The sequence below is a fragment of the Lepidochelys kempii genome, chromosome 11 (genome assembly GCF_965140285.1).
Source record: "Lepidochelys kempii isolate rLepKem1 chromosome 11, rLepKem1.hap1, whole genome shotgun sequence".
Classification (NCBI taxonomy): Eukaryota; Metazoa; Chordata; order Testudines; family Cheloniidae; genus Lepidochelys; species Lepidochelys kempii.
This window is the reverse complement of record NC_136390.1, coordinates 44804373-44825509: the sequence shown is the minus strand read 5'-3', so window position 1 is coordinate 44825509 and position 21137 is coordinate 44804373. Positions and strand designations below refer to the sequence as shown.

Below are 21137 nucleotides of genomic sequence, written 5' to 3'. Positions count from 1 at the left end.
TAAAAACAAAACAAGGAACATACTATTTCAAATTAGAAGCCAAAGACTCGCTTAACAGGTAGCAGAAATCACAAAAGAAACTCAACCATCAAATTAATGGGAAAGATGATCTGTGGTAGTGTTCCCTAAGAAAATGTGGAAAGTAGAGAGAGTGAATCGAATAACTATATCTTAGAATAGCCACACAGAAAAAGTTTATTGAACATCAAGGCAACTAGAAAAATCAGTAACAAATAAGCTAACATTCCGCACCTGTTATACATCTATCAACTCTCCTGCCCACTCCAATGGTCACAAATGCCAACTCCTCTTTCCTTCTCCCTCACTGCCAGCAGTAATCACTCTCTTAGCAGTTTTTACTTTTTTCTCTGCAAGCTATCCCCCACTTATTTCCTTGTTGTACTATCATCCCACAAAACATTTGGGCCACTCAGTTCTCTCTTATCTAATCACCTCTAATCTAATCTAACATTCATTTGTTGCCCTATGTCCCCAACCCATATGTCAATACCTACCACTTTCTACCTAGCTCTACCAGTTTGCTCCACTTCTAATCGCATCGTTTCTCCTTCTGCACCTCCCATCACCCTGGTACATGGATAAGCCATGTAAACTCATTTATACAGTATTTGGTGGCACCCCGCAAGACATCTGTGAAAAACTGGAACTCATTATCCACTGGGACATATGGAAAGCACAGTTTACTATACGACCCTCTGGATGGCTTGTGAAAAAACACTTTCACATGTTGATCCACATTTGCAGGGTACTGATGACTCACAAGGTCTATTCTGAATGTGTAATTTCTTATTCCAGCCCCAGCCCAAGTGCTATGGGGAGTGTGACAAATTAAAACAACAGGTGAATCCAGTCCTGCCTTCAGACCTGACACCTCATTCTCCACTAATCCTCCTATAATTGGGCACTCTCTCCTCTCCCACTCATGCCTCTATGAGCTCTCTCATCTTCACTACGCAGAGATGTGCTGCCCTGTTCTAACATCAATTGCAATCTGCTTTCCTATTCTTCCCCCATGTGAGCAAAGCACTTAAGCATGTGCTTAAAGTAAAGCATGTCAGTAATCCTTTTGATGTTCAGTGGGATTACTCACAAGCTTAAGGCTAAGCATATGTTTAAGTCCTTTGCTGGATCGAGGACTAAATCATCACTCTCTGAGTCAGTCGCATCTGCAATACACCTCTCCCTATCACACAAACTAGATATTACTCTCTTCTGGAAAAAAAAGAACTTCACTTGGTCCTTCCTCACTTGCTAAATGACCATCCTGTCTCCAACCTCTTTATTCAACAAGATTCCAGAGAAATTTGTTTCCTTTCACTTCAAAACCAACTCTCCCAGTAAAATCTCCTTGAAAGTTTTCTGTCTGCCTGTGCTCCTTCAAGAGTAATAAGATTGTCTTTCTACAGGTAGTTAGTAACTACTGTAATTCCTTACCAACCACAGATCTTCTCTCATCTCAGTATGGCTTTCAATTATACCAGTCATTATATCATTCTCCACCAGGAAGCCACTGTCCTTGTGACTCTTCTATTGGTCTGAATACTCTAATCATCACTTTCATTTCTGGTGAAGACTTGTATACTTCCCCCCTCATCTGTTCCACTATGACGTGTCTTCTCTTTCCATGTTCTCACTCCATGACATTTGATTGCTAACGTCAAATCTGAACAACACTTCTGCTTGGACAATATCCAGTTTGTCTTCCTCATCTCACTTACTGACCCTCTATTGCTCATCTCTCAGCTTTAGGCTACACTGTAATACCCTACTACAGAATACATCAGGGAGTTATAGATAAGTCAACTTAACTTCAATACCCAGAAAGATAATGGAGCAAATAATTAAGCAATCAATTTGCAAACACCTAGACAATAATAAGGTGATAAGTAGCAGTCAGCATGGTTTTGTCAAGAACAAAACAGGTCAAATCAACCTAATAGCTTTCTTTGGCAGGGTAACAAGCCTTATGGATGGGAGGAAGCAGTAAATGTGGTATATCTTGATTTTAGTAAGACTTTTGATATTGTCTTGCATGACCGTCTCATAAACAAACTAGGGAAATACAACCTAGATGGAACTACTATAAGGTGGGTGCATAACTGGTTGGAAATCCAGTGGTTCACGGTCAAGCAGGAAGGGCATATCGAGTGGGGTCCTGGAGCGTTTAGTTCTGGGTCTGGTTCTGTTCAATATCTTCATCAATGATTTCAATAATGGCATACAGAGTACACTTACAAAGTTTGTGGATGACAACAAGCTCGGAGAGGTTGCAAGTGCTTTGGAGGATAGAATTAAATTCAAATTAAAAACAAATTAAATTAATTCAAAATGATCTGGACACACTAGAGGAATGGTCTGAAGTAAAAAGGATGAAATTAATTAAGGACAAATGCAAAGTACTCCACACAGGAAGGAAAATCAGTTGCACACATACAAAATGGGAAGGAGCATTGTGGAAAGGGATCTGGGGGTCATAGTGGATCACTAGCTAAACATGCATCAACAGTGTAACGCTATTGCAAAAAAACAAAAATCATTCTGGGATGTATTAGCAGGAGTGTTGTAAGTGTAAGCAGGGTCTCCCCTGAAAGCTAGCTGTCAGGGGGGGAGACTTCAGGAGCAAACTATATTTACATGAACACACCTACTCTGCCAAGATATCCAGCAGATTGAGCTGTGTTGCTCAAAGTGATCAACTTTGGCTGGTGTTGGGTTACAAATCACTTTAGTACTGAACGCAGGGGTAGTGAAATGTTATCAATGTTGTTGTCTTTATTGTATGAACTGTGCTTAACCTGTCCCAAATGAGGGGTCACTCTCAGCAGATTTCAGAGTAACAGCCGTGTTAGTCTGTATTCGCAAAAAGAAAAGGAGTACTAGTGGCACCTTAGAGACTAACCAATTTATTTGAGCATAAGCTTTCGTGAGCTACAGCTCACTTCATTGGATGCATACTGTGGAAAATACAGAAGATGTTTTTATACACACAGACCATGAAAAAATGGGTGTTTATCACTACAAAAGGTTTTCTCTCCCCTCACCCCACTCTCCCGCTGGTAATAGCTTATCTAAAGTGATCACATCCCGGATGACTGGAAAAAGGCTAATGTAGTGCCAATCTTTAAAAAAGGGAAGAAGGAAGATCCTGGGAACTACAGGCCAGTCAGCCTCACCTCAGTCCCTGGAAAAATCATGGAGCAGGTCCTCAAAGAATCAATCCTGAAGCACTTGCATGAGAGGAAAGTGATCAGGAACAGCCAGCATGGATTCACCAAGGGAAGGTCATGCCTGACTAATCTAATCGCCTTTTATGATGAGATTACTGGTTCTGTGGATGAAGGGAAAGCAGTGGATGTATTGTTTCTTGACTTTAGCAAAGCTTTTGACACGGTCTCCCATAGTATTCTTGTCAGCAAGTTAAGGAAGTATGGGCTGGATGAATGCACTATAAGGTGGGTAGAAAGCTGGCTAAATTGTCGGGCTCAACGGGTAGTGATCAATGGCTCCATGTCTAGTTGGCAGCCGGTATCAAGTGGAGTGCCCCAAGGGTCGGTCCTGGGGCCGGTTTTATTCAATATCTTCATAAATGATCTGGAGGATGGTGTGGATTGCACTCTCAGCAAATTTGCGGATGATACTAAACTGGGAGGAGTGGTAGATACGCTGGAGGGGAGGGATAGGATACAGAAGGACCTAGACCAATTGGAAGATTGGGCCAAAAGGAATCTGATGAGGTTCAATAAGGATAAGTGCAGGGTCCTGCACTTAGGACGGAAGAACCCAATGCACAGCTACAGACTAGGGACAGAATGGCTAGGCAGCAGTTCTGCGGAAAAGGACCTAGGGGTGACAGTGGACGAGAAGCTGGATATGAGTCAGCAGTGTGCCCTTGTTGCCAAGAAGGCCAATGGCATTTTGGGATGTATAAGTAGGGGCATAGCGAGCAGATCGAGGGACGTGATCGTTCCCCTCTATTCGACATTGGTGAGGCCTCATCTGGAGTACTGTGTCCAGTTTTGGGCCCCACACTTCAAGAAGGATGTGGATAAATTGGAGAGAGTCCAGCGAAGGGCAACAAAAATGATTAGGGGACTGGAACACATGAGTTATGAGGAGAGGCTGAGGGAGCTGGGATTGTTTAGCCTGCAGAAGAGAAGAATGAGGGGGGATTTGATAGCTGCTTTCAACTACCTGAAAGGGGGTTCCAAAGAGGATGGCTCTAGACTGTTCTCAATGGTAGCAGATGACAGAACGAGGAGTAATGGTCTCAAGTTGCAGTGGGGGAGGTTTAGATTGGATATTAGGAAAAACTTTTTCACTAAGAGGGTGGTGAAACACTGGAATGCGTTACCTAGGGAGGTGGTAGAATCTCCTTCCTTAGAGGTTTTTAAGGTCAGGCTTGACAAAGCCCTGGCGGGGATGATTTAACTGGGAATTGGTCCTGCTTTGAGCAGGGGGTTGGACTAGATGACCTTCTGGGGTCCCTTCCAACCCTGATATTCTATGATTCTATGATCACTCTCCTTACAATGTGTATGATAATCAAGGTGGGCCATTTCCAGCATGAATTCAGGTTTTCTCAGCAGAGAGGATCTTGTTAAGCCAGGGGCTCGAATGCCAGACCCCTGTGAAAGTCAGAAGGCTGGGGACAGGTGTCCCAGTCAGGAGGTGTGAACTCTCCCTAAGTGTTCCCGGCCTGGTTTAATCTGTTCCTCCCCACAGTTCAAAGATAGAGAAAATAGGCTCCATTAGGAGCCTTTGTTCTTTTAAGTGCTTAAATGAGAGCTGAAATCACTTGTGGTGGGACAGCGTTTCTGCCCAGCCTGCTAAAAGCTGAAAATAAGACAGTTACCTTTTCTGTAACTGATAGTCTTCAAGATGTGCTTCTCATGTCCATTCCATATTAGCTGTGTGTGCTCGCCACATGCACAAGTGCCAGAAATTTTTCCCTCAGCAGTATCTGTAGGGGACTGGCTCTGGCGCCCTGTGGAGGGGTGCCTGCATGGCACAGTATAAGGGGTGCCACCAGCTCCCCCCCGACCCTTAGTTCCTTCTTGCTGGAAACTCCAACAGTGGGGAAGGAGGGCGGGTTGTGGAATGGACATGAGCAACACATTTTGAAAAACACCAGCTGTGGATAAGATAACTCTCTTTTCTTCTTCAAGTGCTTGCTCATGTCCTTTCCATATTAGGTGACTCCAAAGCAGTATCCCTGGAGGTGGGTAGGAATTCACCGACGTGTAGATTGCAATACAGCTCTGCCGAACACAGCGTCGTCTCTGGCCTGCTGAGTGATGGCATAATGAGCAGTAAATGTGTGAACAGAGGACCACATTGCAGCTCTACAGATGTCCTGGATAGGAATGTGCGCCAGGAAGGCTGCTGAAGACGCCTGCGCTCTCATTGAGTGGGCTCTGACAATCAGCAGCGGCGGAACCCCAGCCAGGTCATAACGGGTCCTTATGCATGAGGTAATCCTATTGAAAATCCTCTGCGAGGACACTGGGTGACCCTTCATCCTATCTGCTGTAGCGACGAAAAATTGAGTCAATTTTTGGAAAGGCTTGGTACATTCTAAGTAGAAAGCCAAGTCCCTCCGGATGTCCAGGGCGTGAAGACGCCTCTCCTCACCAGTCTTGTGCGGTTTGGGACAGAACACCATGAGGAAGATGTCCTGGTTCATATGGAAGTTGGAGACCACCTTTGGCAGGAAGGCTGGGAGTGGTGGGGGAGCCTGCAACTGAACCTTATCTTTGTAAAAGGCCGTGTACAGAGGTTCTGAGATCAAGGCTTTAATTTCAGAGACCCATCTTGCTAACGTCACCGCCACCAGAAACATGACCTTTCATGACAGATGGGAAAGGGAACACCTCAAAGGGCAGGCCGGCGAGCCTAGAGAGGACCAAGTTAAGATCCCACTGCGGGACAGGAGTCCGTACCTGCAGGAAGAGTCTATCGGGCCCTCTCAAGAAACTGACCATCATGTCATGGGAAACACCATCTGTTCTTGGATCGGCGGGTGAAAAGCAGAGATGGCCACTAGATGCACTCTAATGGAAGAGTGTGCCAAGCCCTGGTTCCTCAAATGGAGCAGGTAGTCCAGGACAGCCTATATGGAAGAATACAAGGGAGAGATGCCACGCTCAGACACTCAGCAGGAAAACCTCGTCCACTTGGCCAAGTAAGTAAGCCTGGTTGAGGGTTTCCTACTCCCCAGGGGGTCCTGTTGGACTCCTTCCGAACAGGTCCATTCCTCCAGGTTCAGCCACACAGCATCCACGCCAGGAGGTGGAGAGACTCGAGGTTGGGGTGTAGGAGCTGGCAGTGGTCCTGTGACAGCAGGTCTGGGTGGTTGGGTAGGAGCAGGGGGGAGGGCCGCTGAAAAGCTCATGAGCGTGCCGAACCAATGTTGGTGAGGCCACGCCAGGGTGATCACGACAACCTGTGCCTTGTCTATCTTGACCTTTGCCAGGAGCCTGCCAATGAGTGGAATCGGAGGCAACGCATACATCAGGCTCCCTGACCACTACAGGAGAAAGCATTGGAGAGGGAGCCCTTGCTCAGACCTTGCCGAGAGCAAAACCGGTGGCATTTGCTGTTCTGTCTGGTAGCGAACGGGTCCACTTGGGAGAGTTCCCCACCTTTGGAAGATCATGCAGGTGATCACTCGTGGTGAGAGAAGAAGCCGCTACTGAGCTGGTCTACCAGCATATTCTTGACACCAGGAAGGTAACAAGCTTCCAGATAGATTTCGTGGCTGATGCAGAAGTCCCACAGATTGAATGCCTCTTGACAGACAGCCGACAAGCCCGCTCCCCCTTGCCTGTTGACGTAGAACATCGAGGTTGCGTTGTCCGTGAGGACTCGTACCACCTTGCCCGACAGGTGAGGCAGGAAGACTCTGCATGCCAGCCAGACTGCTCGGAGTTCTTTTGATATTTATGTGCAACTTCACCTCCTCCGGGGATCACATCCCCTGTGTCTGGAGGTTGCCGAGATACGCACCCCTGCCAAGGCGTCCAACACTACCTCAATGGAGTGAGGGGGGTTTCGAACGGAACTCCCTCCAGGACTGTCCTGTAGCTGGTCCACCATCGCAGCAAGGTAAATATCGCCTGGGGAATGGGAATGATCTTTTCCAGGGGGGTCTCTGGGACTGGGAATAGACCATTCCCAGCCATTGTTGCAGACTCCTGCATGGTGGACTATGTAAGTGCACGCTGCCATGTGACCCAGCAGACGCAGACAGATGTAGTTGGAGGAACACAGAGACTTCCGCGATGAGGTTCGTCAATGTGTGGAACCTTTCCAGCGGCAGGAACGCTCTGGCACAGGTCAAGTTGAGGACCACTCTGATGAACTTTATCCTCTGCACCAGCACTAACGTTGACTTTTTGTCATTTATCAGTAGGCCCAGAGAGTGGCACGTGGCCTGAAGCACAGCAACATCCCTTTGGACTTGAGACCTGGAGCTGCCCTTGACGAGCCAGTCATTGAGGTACAGGTAGATCTGAATACCCCAGCGCCTGAACTAAGCCGCTACCACCAATGTGCACTTGGTAAACACCCTTGGTGTTGTTGCCTTCGGTGCTGACCACAAACGGGTAGTGGTGGGGCCCCACTGTAAACCAGAGGAAGCGTCTGTGCCCTTGAAAGATCGCTATGTGGAAGTATACGTCTTTCAAGTTGAGGGCGGCATACCAGTCTCCCAGATCCAGGGAGGGGATAATAGAAGCCAGGGAAACCATGCGGAACTTTAAATTCTCTAGATACTTGCTGAGGTCTCGCAGGTCCAGGATGCACCATAGACCGCCCTTGGCCCTTGGGATTAAAAAGTACTGGGAACAGACCCCAGCACCCAGCTGTAGTTAACCCTTTACCTTCTGCATGAGGAGACTCTCATGAGAGGAGTCCCTGAAGAGGAACGGGGAAGGCAGGTGGGGATTGGGGGTAGAAGGAACTGGAGTATTGTGTCCAGTTCTGGGTGCCACATTTCAGGAAAGATGTGGACAAACTGGAGAAAGTCCAGAGAAGAACAACAAAAATGATTAAAGGTCTAGAAAACACGACCTATGAGGGACGATCGAAAAAAATGGATTTGTTCAGTCTGGAGAAGAGAAGACTGAGGGATGACATGATAACAGTTTTCAGGTATGGGGGAATCAGCCTCAAAAAGAGAAATGGAGAAATTAAAATAGAAAAGCTACTCATTTGAAAAACAGGTACTCCTCCACCCATTCTTTAGGAGCTGGTCAATACAGCTACACTCTAACCATCATCACAATATCCATCCTCCAACACCTCCTATGATAGCAGATCTTCACAGTTGGGGTCATACCTCAACTAGTACCACCCCATTTGTCAGATATACCTGTCCTCCCTCCAGGTCACCGAGTTACTTCTTCTGTAGATCTCACCTTAAAACCTCCATTTCTCTTTATTTTTCAAACATTCTTTGTTTTGTAGATGTTTGTTAACTAGATCAGTGGTTCCCAAACTTGTTCCGCCATTTGTGCAAGGAAAGCCCCTGGCGGGCCAGGCCGGTTTGTTTACCTGCCGCGTCCGCAGGTTTGGCCGATCGCGGCTCCTACTGACCGCGGTTCGCTGCTCCAGACCAATGAGAGCTGCTGGAAGCGGCGCAGGCCAAGGGACATACTGGCCACCGCTTCCAGCAGCTCCCAATGGCCTGGAGCAGCGAACCGCGGTCAGTGGGAGCCGCGATCGGCCAAACCTGCGGACGCAGCTGGTAAACAAACTGGCCCGGCCCGCCAGGGACTTTCCCTGCACAAGTGGCGGAACAGGTACGGGAATCACTGAACTAGATAAAGTGTTAGTTTTCTGGAAGCACAGGGAAAAGGGGAAAGAAAAACTCAAGAAAAGCAAAGAAAAACATACAGAATACAATCAAAGACTCATGAGTGAGAATCAATAAACAAGAGCCACCAGCACGTGGACAGTCGGGGCTCATTCAGAGCACATCCCAAACCTACACTTTTCCCACCACCAAAACCTAAGCCTGAACACATTGGACACTGAATTCTGTATTGCTGGCCTGTGGTGGATAAGCATTGACACCACAAATTCAGCATTTCAATTACCATGCCCAGTGGCATTTCCAGCCACATAATCACATTCCAGACAGTTTCAGCAGCGCGTTCAGCAGTTACACAGCCTGGAATACCCTTTGACACCTAGAACAGGGTTGAGGCACATAAGCAGGACAGTGTGGAGAAGCCTGCCAGTGCTTGTGCTGTACTTGCTCTGTGGGCAGAAGTCACCTATCTTAGCCATGAGACCATCTGTAGTAAAGTGGTCCTCAAAGGGTTAACTGAGTTACTCAGCATAATATGGGTTGGAGTCATGCTCCACCCCACCTTACTTCCTCTTTAATTAGTGTCTGTTTTCCATCTCTGTTATGGAGTTGAACAAAGCAGACTGTTCCCAGTCTGCAATACTAGAGGTGAAATGTGTTTCTTGTGCACTAAGTCATCTTTTCTCTTAGATTCATAGATACTAAGGTCAGAAGGGACCATTATGATCATCTAGTCTAACCTCCTCCTGCAATCCCCTGCTTCATTCACTAGTCTCTTTTACTACACAACCTTTATTCCTCCCCAGAACAGGTGCACCTGTGCACTGAATGAAGCAGAGGTTCGTGGGGGGGAAAATAGTATGGATTCATGTAATTAAAGACTACCATAATTAGAGCAAGTCAAAACTGAATTTCTGCTTTCAAAAAATGAAAATTTCCTGAAAATTTGTTTTCATTTCTAAATCAGAATATGAACAAACATTTTCAAAATTTCCTGTGAAATGAAAGTTTCAAAAAAATAAACCATTTTGGAAATTTTTGGTTTGGAATCATTTTAACTTTTTGTTTCAAAACAAAATATTATTTCAAAATGTGTTTATATTAATATTTTCATGTTAGCTTGGACTACTTTTTCTAGGGTATTAAAACTGCTGCTCATTTATTACAACAGTGAGTGCTTATTTTCTGTTCTTGTTCAAAGTGTCAAAATATTAAATCATAATATAAATAGGAGACACTCATCTAGATAATAAGATGTTTCAATCAGTACTAAATAGCAGCTGCCCTTAATGACTGTAAAAATAAAATATAAAAATAAAACAAATTAATAGAATATTTTGACTACTATGTAAAAGAAAAGTATGATGAATAAAAGTAATATATAAATAAAACATTTTGAAACAATATTTCTGCAGTGAAAAATCTTTTGTTTCCAAAATAATTTTCTTGGGAAATTTCAATGAAATCTGTATGATTACATGAAAAAATGGCATATTCTGATGGAAAACTGTTTCAATATACATTGTCTGACCAGTTCTATTCATAAGGCATACGCAGGAGAGGGACAAACTAAGGATGCACAGGAAACCTTAATTCTGTCATCTCCTAACTTTTCAGTGCTTGACTTTGCAACATTAGTAATGTTCTTTTAACATAGTTTTTGTGTATGTGATGTAATATATATATAATATATATACACGCCATGATTCTCAAAAAGTGATCAGTGATTTTTCATGCCTTAGTTTTTGGATACCCACCTGAGATACTTCAAGGGGGCCTGTTTATCAAAAAATGTTGAGACCCACCTTCTGAAAACAGGTCCTTCAAGGTATCTCAAGTTAGGCACCCAAAATCACAAGTTACTTCTGAAAATCTTGGCTTATATTATCTCTAAATAATACAATAGATCCCTGCGAACATCCATATATCTGGCTTGATCATGCAAACTATTACATAGAAGACTAACTTTATTCATGTGAGTAGTCTTATTGACTTAAATGGAACTACTCACATGTGAAAGGTTATTTGCATATGTAAGTGTTTGCAAGATCAGATCCTTTATAACTTGTTAAAAAAAAAAATCTAACCTCTTCCTGCCTTCTCAGTCAGGATTTAATACCGATGTGTTAGAGTGAGAGCATATAATACAAAGACATCTTTATTTTTGAAGCATGTGATCGTACATTTAACACCACATTATGATTACCATACATTTAAAACTAACCCAAAACTGTTACAAATGGACAGCACATGCTTCGTGATATTTGCTCTTAACTCTGATTTCTTACTTGCTGAGCATTAGATTATGACTAGCCTTTTCGGAGTTAATTGTGGGGTGGTGACAAGAGTCTCTCCCTACTTGTGGGGCCCAGAGAAGGGCCTGTCACAATTGCAGTCCTTATGTTCAATACACTGCAGAGACTGCTCTCCTGGTGCACGCTGGGAAGCCCTGGTGCCTCAAAGGAAGCAGAGTTGACAAGGGCTCATGGCTCTGGCCCACCCACAGCCCAGCACTAGCTCTCAGAATAGAGAGCTGCACCAAGGGAAGCACACTGAACCATCCTGAAGAGCTCCCCACAGGCTGCTAGGTAGGACTTCACAACAACCCTACCCTGGTGAGTGGCTAAATGTTACATTTTGACCCTAATTTGTAATGGGTTCCCTGGTCATCACTGTGAATTAGCGATGTTCAGCTACAACTGAATGATGGTAAGTCTCCATGTTGATTAAAATTTGAACCCAGCTTCTCTTTTACTGCTGGCTGCAGTAGACTCTCTTTATCAATTATTTAGTTCTGGAGTCTGCAAAGTGGCGATGTCAGAGCTTTTTTCTGATGACTACTTCACTGAGATGATGTATGTTGCACAAATAAACCACCTACATTAAAATGCCTGCATACTTACACAGCAGGAAATTTTCCAGCTCTCTGCAATGATTTGTCATAGCTGTCTTCACACTCATTCAGTTTCCTGCACCATAATTTACTGGAAAACTGTTCCATAATTGCTAGTTTGACTTTGATAGGGATTGTATGACAAGAGGATTTCAATCATTCACAGACCAGAAATATCAAATGTTATCCTCACAGTGACAATGAAATCCATACTGACACTGCATCCAGTCCTGTCGCACTGCATTTCCACACAGATTACCCCATTGAGGAAACCGCTATTTACCCAACTGCCACCTCCCAAAATGACTTATGAAAAGTCTAAGAAGGCAGCAGCACAACATTTTCAAGGCCTCTCATGGCAAGCGTAGCGGTGCGACGACTCACCGGCACAGCCTCCTGCTGGTCGTCTCAGGAATTAGCTCTTCCAGCCTGGAGCGACCTCTGCAGGCCGGTGTCTCGCCTGCCACTGGCCCCCGTGTCCCTCCCAGACCTGGGTGCTCCTTTACCTTGGGGTGCTGCCCCCTGGCAGTACACCCACCCTCTGGGTCTCCCCACCCAGGGGAACCCCAACCCTCTATCCCCACCTTGCCTCAGCGGCTACTGCAAGTCTTCATCTGACCCCCACTCACTGGGGCAGACTGCAGTCTGTAAACCACTCATCATCGGCAAGGGCAGTTTGGACCTGCTGCCTTTGCCTAACCCTGGGCTGCACCTCTGCAACCCCAGTACCTTTCCTGGCCTTTAGCAAGGCCTGCAGCCTGGGGGTTCTCCAGGCTGGAGCTCTCTAGCTCCTCTAACCTTTCCCCAGCCCTGCTCCACTCAGGCACCCTCCTCAGCTCTCAGGCAGCCACGTCCTTCTCTCTCTACCACTACAGAAAGATTTTCTGAGCTCCTGGCTCACAGCCCTTTTATAGGGCCAGCTGTGGCCTGACTGGGGCGTGGCCCCAGGTACGGCTGCTTCCCCAGTCAGCCTAGCCTATTGGCTCCCTGGGATAGCCCTTTCCCAGGGCTGTTTTAACCCCTTCCAGGCCGGAGCGGGTGACCACCCCGCTAAACAAGAAATACACTTTTTCTAGTTTTTTTTCTTTCTTAATTCTCAAGAAAGATAATAAAAACACAAGCAATGCAATAAGCAGGAAATATAAATTAAAACTGCAATCGTAATGGGGACAGTAGGACAAAAATATGGTGATTTATTCTCTCTTCTACATTTTTGTATAATAAGAACAACATTCATGGTGTTTATTGTCTTGTGTACACTAACACCTTCAGTGGCTATCATATGGTCTAGCTCAACATCACTTCAAAATTAATCATTCACAAGCCATTCATGCTCCTATGGATTCCTCTCCTATAACATTATAATGTGTTTGAAATATTATGGCCAATATTTTCAAAAATGAGTGTTTAAAATCAGGATGCTAAGTCCATATTCAGGCACCTAAATATGTGACCTGCTTTTGAAGTGTTCAGTACAGTGAAGCCTCTGCGTGCTCAGCATTTTTAAACTTCATGCTATATATTTATGTGCTGAAATCTGGAATTCGCAACCTAGCCTTAAGCACCCACTTAAAAAAATGTTGGCTTATGTACTTTACCAGTTACCATGATGAAAACAGCGCCACCACCAGCAGTACTGCCGAAGTAAGGGTAGCAGTACCGCAACTCGCCCTACAATAATCTTGCAACTCCCTTCAACTCCTTTTTGGGTCAGGACCCCTGCAATTACAATTAAATAGATGAAATCATGAAATTTATTATTTTTTAAATCCTATGATGTGAAATTGACCAAAATAGACCATGAATTTGGTAGGGCCCTAAAGATGTATGGAGTTGACCCAGGGTGAGGTTTTCCAACTGCACAGATCCTGGGGAGCATATTAGCAATGGAAGCCGAGCATAACTGGGATTGTACAATATAATGTGGAGCATTCTACCTGAATCCCTACTAAATCAGATCAATTTCAGAAATTTTGTGGTTTCTACAAAATGTTTATGATACAATGCACCTTTTCAAAGAGAAGCTTGTTCCCAGCCTGGCAAGTCAAGCCATACGGAACAGATGACACATGTCTGTAGTTAGATCTCAAGTTAAATATTCACACACAGTAAGCAAAACATTTAAGCATTCATAAGTTAACACCTCTAAGGAAAATGCCTCCCAGAACTAAAGGAGAAAGACTTATGAAGAATTCTTCCTTACCCATGCCCACATAATTCTATCCCTCTTACCTAACACCCTGCATCTATGTCATAGGTCTGGAGTTTATTTCCCCCAAATAGCTTCCACATCCATGTCTTTTCCAAGACACAGCAGAAAAGGAATAAGGAACTTACTGAAACATTGACATATCTTACCTGCATTGGAAATGCACAATTCTATTATCAAAAGACTTTAACTGCTGAGCATCAGGCTTTGTTACCATGAGGAAGAATGAATTAATAAAACCACCAAACGTTACAAGTTAGAGAGTTACAGTTGTCTAGGATCTTTTCCTTACCTGCTTACTGTCCCTCTGAGATGACAATGAAGAGGAGGCACTTTTATGTGATGGAGTGGATGTTTTGTGAGCAGGAGATACACCTTTCTCCTCTGAACTCATAGTTGCAGCTAATTTCTAGAGATGATCTTGTGCTCTTAAGACCATACCAATCTTGTCTCAAACTCACATACAAAAAGAGAGGGGAAGGATTTTCCACATTATTTAGTTTCACAGTTTATCTTCTGGAAAGGAGGAGATGAACTCAAAGGGCATCCAAACTTCACCTTAATTAAAACAAAAATGGGAGAGAAAAAGAGAGAGAATGAATCACTTTCACTCTGAAAAAAAGTTTCATTACATATCTGTAAGCAAACAAAAAGATTCACTTGTAGTCATTGTTCTATAATATGGTTTCATCAATACATTTAACGGATTTCACAAATATTTACCTATGGTTGCTTGACATTACCCAATATCTGTACAAATGTTGCTTTTCACTCTGACAAGAAGATTTTAAATATTCCTTTCTTCCAGAAGGAAAGCCCACAGATGCATTACAATGCATTTTACCATGGCTTGAAGCACCTTGGATGCAGAACTAGATCTGTCAATCTCGACCTGTGAAGACCCAGCCAGTTCAAAGTATTTCCAAAGTTGCTTCACAGAACTAATTGCTTCAAACTTTATTTCATAGGTTATTAGCAAGAACAGGATAGTCACACAAACACTCGCTACTGAAGAAAAACTTCAAATTTAACTCCAACTACAAGCAAACATATATACATTGTGCCCATAAAGAAAATAGAGGAGAAACCAACAATTTAAGCCTCATTCAGAACTATAAGCCTTGTGCCAGGTGGGTTGAATCTGCAGACTTTCCTACTAGAAGAAAGGAAATGTTCAGGGACAATCAGATAAATGTTCTTATTCTTCTTCGCCAGGAAAGTCAGCAGATCCATTACAATGGGATATATAATGTGTGTCACCCCGGGGGAAAAGAAAAGATGAATGAGGAAACAGATGCATCCTCTCCCCCTACCCCAATATAATTTATTGGGGGAGCATTGTACAGATCCCTCTTTCCAATGGCAGGGACTGATGAGACCTGCACATCTCATTTGTCAAACTTAGAGGAGGTACAGAAACATGTCCAGGAGACCATCCCCACATGTCTCTTTATATGTTTCAAATAATCCTTCAAGCCAGGAAGCTGCCATGACTCTGAAAAAATGACCATAAACGTTTGAGGGGGAAAGGTGGTGTCTATTTTTCAAAGCTTCTGAAAAGCACCAATTTAGCCATCTAATAACTGAAGCCTTGGCAGCTTTTTTGTTTGTTTGTTTTATTTTTTATGATAAGTGTTAGATCAGCAAAGCTAGAATTTTTTTGAATTGTGTGCCACGTTCAGTGTTGATTATTAGAGCCCTGCTGACATCAAGAGTATGGCAGAGGTGTGTGTGTTCAGGGGGTTGGTAGGTTGCTTGATTGGCTTTGTTTTGTTTTTTTAAATTATTTATTTATTTAAAGGATGTTTTGCATGTGGGCAAAAAAAGGATAGAAGAAAAACAGAACACATTTCTTGTAACTGGGTTTATTTTGGAAATAAAGCCTGTGTTAACTCTTAACATAACTTTGCCCTCATCAGAGATACAGTTCTGCTGTTTTCCAATAAGACCTCAACTCCAAAAAGATTCCTTTGCCAAAGAGATTGCAACCAGAATGACCACCTGTAAAAGACAGAAAATCCAAGGGTGTTTCTCACCACAGCATCAAAAAGGATGCTTAGTAAGGGAGATTAGTACAAGATTTAGATCCGAAGATGGAGGAATAGTGCAGAAAAGTTGAGGCATCTTCTAGAAATCTTACGTCTAGACGAGAGTAAAATCCTGCGCCTGCTCTCTCTCCAGTGAGCTGGAAACATCTACCACTTGGATTTTAGAGTCTGAGGTTTTAGCCCCATGTTATTAAGACATTACTGTATGAACTCAATTACAAATGCTTTGCCCTTGCCTCAACAAGCTCTTTCCATGCTAGTGATTTCACACTATAGAGCAGGGCCCTTCAAGGTACCCTGTTTGTGAAATACTTTCTCAAGCTGATATAATTCTAACCCATGGCTTGCCACTAAAAGTCCTATTCATGTTTGTTTAAAGCTAAAGCACACATATGGTGGGTGCCATTAAAAACAGTATTTAATGCTCCAGATACCTGTAGTGACCATAGTACCTTCTTATTTTAAGTATATTGGTAACATAAATACTTGGGAGAGGTAAATACTGAGTTTTAAAACATCAAATATACGGCCAAATTCACATTGGTATAAGTAGACACAATTCTTCAGAACGCAACAGATATGCACTTGTCCCTCTTACAATACAGATGAACAGGGGAAAGTAGATACTCTGTACTGACAAACAAATGGAATACCTCTTTTATTAAAAAAAACAAACATATACTGCGTTTGTGTATCAGCCTGTAATACGGTTTCTACAAGAAACAAATAGATCTCTATGATAGTCCTAGGCTTCTTCAGCCCAGACGCTGAAAAACTAACAAACTTGTGCAACAAAAGGGTTCTCCCCCCTTTCACATTAGTGTGGCAAGGACTGCTGGTCCATTTTTACAATGTTTTCATACTGTATAAATATGATATATAAGTATGTGCTGCAGAGATTTATATCACTATTGGTATTTCAAGATCTATACAATTTAATACAAATCAAAAATCAATGTTAATGTTTAAAACTGCTGCACTTTAGAAAGATCTAACATAGCAGAAAGCAAAGATGATAATCCCAGTTCACAGAACTGTACAATCAGTTCAGTCATGTAATAGCTAAAAACAAGTTTTTAGCCATTTATGCTGAACGATAAAGGTCTTTTAAATATATTTTTTAGCATTGTAGCTTTTGGGTAAATGAAAATCAAATGGGTTTTAACATGTCTGATCTCCACTGAGTTCACTTATGCAGAAATAATTATATTTAGCATTGGCAGAGGAAGACAGTAATCTGACACTTAAGAGTGTCAATCCTTTTTAAAGGTGTTCAGGAAGAGTATGCACTGTTGTTAGAGCCAACGCTGCTATTAAGTAGCATGCAAGAACAACAGCTTTACCTATGGTCTCTTGTCCTGAGCTATTGTGAAGTGCCTTCTAGTCAAGTCTAAAGCTTTACATAAATAAATAAATCTTGACACTTGAGCTAGACTCAGTGGTGCTTTTTTGATGTGCACAAATTCCCTCAAGAGACAGAGCTGAGACAACCAAACTCAAACTTGTTAAATAACTGACTGCAAACTCAATCCAGACAGTTTTATTGCTTACATATTGCTTACCTAGTTGTATATATTTTCACAAAATTGCACCCCTGAACATGAATGTAAAGATTGGTTCACACACAATATAGCTTATAAAGAGAACTTTACAATATAACAACGTTTATAACATACATGCGCATCAGCATCTGTTCAATGGTGACACTTCAGTAAATATTACAAGTGTTAACAAAATTAAATATTTCTAGCACCAATATTACTAACATTTTAACAAAGAATTAATGAATCAATTAGAGAAACATGACTGAAAAATAGGCAGATATAAGCACAATAGGAGAAATTACGAACACAAGCTATGATCCATAGGCGCTGACTTTTATTTTTCCCCGGGGTACTCCACTCCCACTCTTCCCGAGGCCCCGCCCCCAATCTACCCCTTCCCCAAGGTCTGCCCTCACTCAACCTCTTTTCGCCCCCATGCTGCCCCCCAAAGACCCTGCCTGTCCACCACTCGCTGCTCTCCATCCTCTCCTAAGCGCCTTCCCCAGCCGCCAAACAAACAGCACCACTGAATAGCTGATCAGCGGTGCCACTGAACACCTGTGGCTGGTGGGTGCTAAACACCCACTAATTTTTTCCTTAGGTGCTTGAGCCCTGAGTACCCCCGGAGTCAGTGCCTACACTGTGATCAACAGCTGTATTTTAGAAAGTAATGAAAAATCTCAGAAATGGTGTACCAGCTTTGAGCTTTCCTGTGTTGCAATAAATTCAGATCCATTCCTCTTCAATAATTAGGGCTTATTTCCCAAATTCTGCCTGATCATTTAAGCATCATCGTATCCTCCTTACAGCACATTAGAAGAGTTAAAATAAAAAACAATTCTCCAAATGTAATGAGATCTTAGTCTCTCCAGAGCTAAAATTGAAGCTGGAGTTCTATTAATAAATTAACCTAATTTTTGATCTTCCCATTAAATTCACCAAAATTAAACCAATCCTCTTGCAATGTCACAGATGGGCCTGCTCCCTTTCCATCAGTCACTCTGCGTTTTGCCATTGACTTTGGTGGGAGCAGAATCAAGCCATATGCCTGGGTAGAATATTTTTAGCCAACACGAGGCAAAAGAAAAATCAGACAACACATTCAGGAAACATGAAAGTTCAAAAAGTGAAGTTCACTTTATGAACATTTTTTCCAGCTTTATTTGACTAGTAATAACTGCAAGTTGGTTTTAATCTTTTTTCTTGGCAACAACTAGCGTGCATGACTAGCTATGGGGAGGTTTCTTGGCAGAATTATTTAGGTCCAATTCTGCCCTATACATAGGACTAGCAATCAGCTCCTCTGATTCCTAGTCCTGTGCCTAATCCAAAAAACCATACAGCCCTCAACCCAAGCACATCACTTAGGTCAAATTTTTCAAATGTGGGTACATAAACTTAGACATCCAAGTCCATACAAAGACACCTTAATAAATGGTCTGGTTGTTGGTTGCCAGGGATACTCAGCACCAACAGCTCCTTTTGGTGCATATAAATTTCCTCTTCTGTTGTATGTAAATATATTGTAGTGTACTACACATTTTTCAGTGGAGAGAAGCATTTCCTCATATACCCTCTCCTTATTTTGTTTTATTGTTTAATCTTGCCCATTGAGTTCACGCAAGTAAATTTTACTTATAGGTACAGACATGCAAATACAATACTTACTGTATACACATTATAATGGGAAGTAAGTTATAATTTTTTAATGGATTGGGCTAGTGTCCATTCTTAAATATTTATTGAGGACTTCCTAATCTCTTCTGCAGATATAAACAAAAAAATATTTCATGATCAAGACAAGACCATTAGACCTTAAAGTTCATTCTTCTTCCATTCACTTTCCTTATAGCTGTCATCTACATTTTGACTGTGCCCAATTTGCCTGTCTCACTGATTTTATGCAGTAAATCTCACCCATTTACAATTCTTTCTGGGGTAAAAACCTCTTCATGTTTAGTTTCAATTTGGTATTCCTTGCCATTGCTATTTAATTTAAATTATATTTTATATAAAGAGATACGCTATGAGATACGCTATGTTCAACTGAATTCAGTAACTTCAAGTTGGCCTTTTTCTCTAATATTTGGAATTTTCCCATGTGTATTTATATCCCCTTCCTAATTTAGCTTTAATATTGAGAATATATCAGATTTAAGCCACTAGTTACAGCAGAGGGAGAAACTCCCAGTCCAGGCGAGTGGGAGCTGTGTGGAAGTGCTGTTTACCCTAGATTTAGCTACAATCTGCTCACTCAGCTATAGTTTTCCACTTTTTAGTGTATACTTTTCTCGGTGCTTAAGATCAAATATTAACTGGGATTTAGACACTGATGAAAACTAAATCACTTTCTACTTCCATCATTCCATTTCTCAAAGGATTTCAGTTGTGTTTTGGGAAATGAAGGAAATATAATCACAAACACTCCTTCCTCGATTTCTCATGTGAGAATTCTAAAGTCTCTGCCCTATGGTTCTGCAGTACAAATTCCTCTTTGTTAACCTATTAGTCCTCCCTTCTGCTGTCTACTAACTGAAAGAACATGAATTAAAGCAGATGAGTCATAGTGACTGGTCAATCTCAGGCTGAGCTATGAGGCAGTTGGCTTATCTTCTGTGTCAATATTGCATTAAACAGTCTGAAAGATCTGTAAGCACTGAGAGCTACTTACTGATTTATCTCCAACTGTGATCTGGATTGGAAGAATGCACACAAATCAACATTCTTGAAATAATTTCTTAGGAAACTTGTACACAGAACAATTATGAAGAAGTATAAAAAAAAGATATTGATTTGCCATAAATAAATTCTCTATCCCTTGAACTGACCGGCCAGGGATTATTTCAATTTATTTTGATCAATTTTTATTTTAAAAAATACATGAAATTCATATGCAACTATAGATACACTCTAAAACTTGATGTGAGGTATTTGTATGTTAAAAGCTACAAGGTTCAAGGAAACAAGTGAAAGGAAACAAACGATTGCTCTGAAGAGATTTAACAAAACAGAGATTCAGGAGAGGTCAACTATTTTTATAGGAAAAAAAGGGCTTGAAGGGTGTATTGGGATAATGTTTAGATTAACAGGAGGATGTTTATACTAATGGCAGCAGACAAATGAGGGAGCCAATATTAGACAATACACAAAGGAGCACAATTTGGAAAAGGTTGGACATATAAACTGGAAAAAACAAATGAAGGACAAGATAGATATGAGGGACAAGAGGAGGAGCAGTGTGGGGAAGCAAGGAAAGATTTTAGGAAGAAGCCACATGCTCATCCCAGATAGAAATGAAAGAAAGGAGAAGCCTGTATCACCTCAAGGGAAAGTAGAGAACCCCTATGCTGACTTTCCCACTGATTAGAAAGAGGGAAAGATGCCACCTGAAGATACCTCCAGGTCAGGGGAACAGACCAGCTCTCCTCTCTCTCAGCCTACTGGACGGGTCTCCCACCTTAAAGCTACCATCATAAGTAGAAACAGCCATGGGAAATGAGGATTCCAAGAGAAGAATCTAACGATCAAACACCTCAAGGGATGGGATGGACTCCACAGAGTCAGAGAAACAGTCAAAATGCAACCATTTGATGCTCTGAACTAGGATATT

At 42.4% G+C, this 21137-nt stretch overlaps 1 protein-coding gene across 12 annotated transcripts in view; it reads right to left on the bottom strand.

The window, feature by feature from the left end:
- OSBPL6 (oxysterol binding protein like 6) overlaps positions 1–21137 on the bottom strand; it is a 223187-nt gene that overhangs the window by 118872 nt on the left and 83178 nt on the right. For all 12 annotated transcript variants that reach the window (XM_073306022.2, XM_073306013.2, XM_073306012.2 and 9 more), the window contains one exon: positions 14228–14493. In XM_073306022.2, the coding sequence (XP_073162123.1) occupies positions 14228–14329 (102 nt within the window). In that variant the 5' untranslated portion in view covers positions 14330–14493. The remainder of the gene's footprint in view (positions 1–14227; positions 14494–21137) is intronic.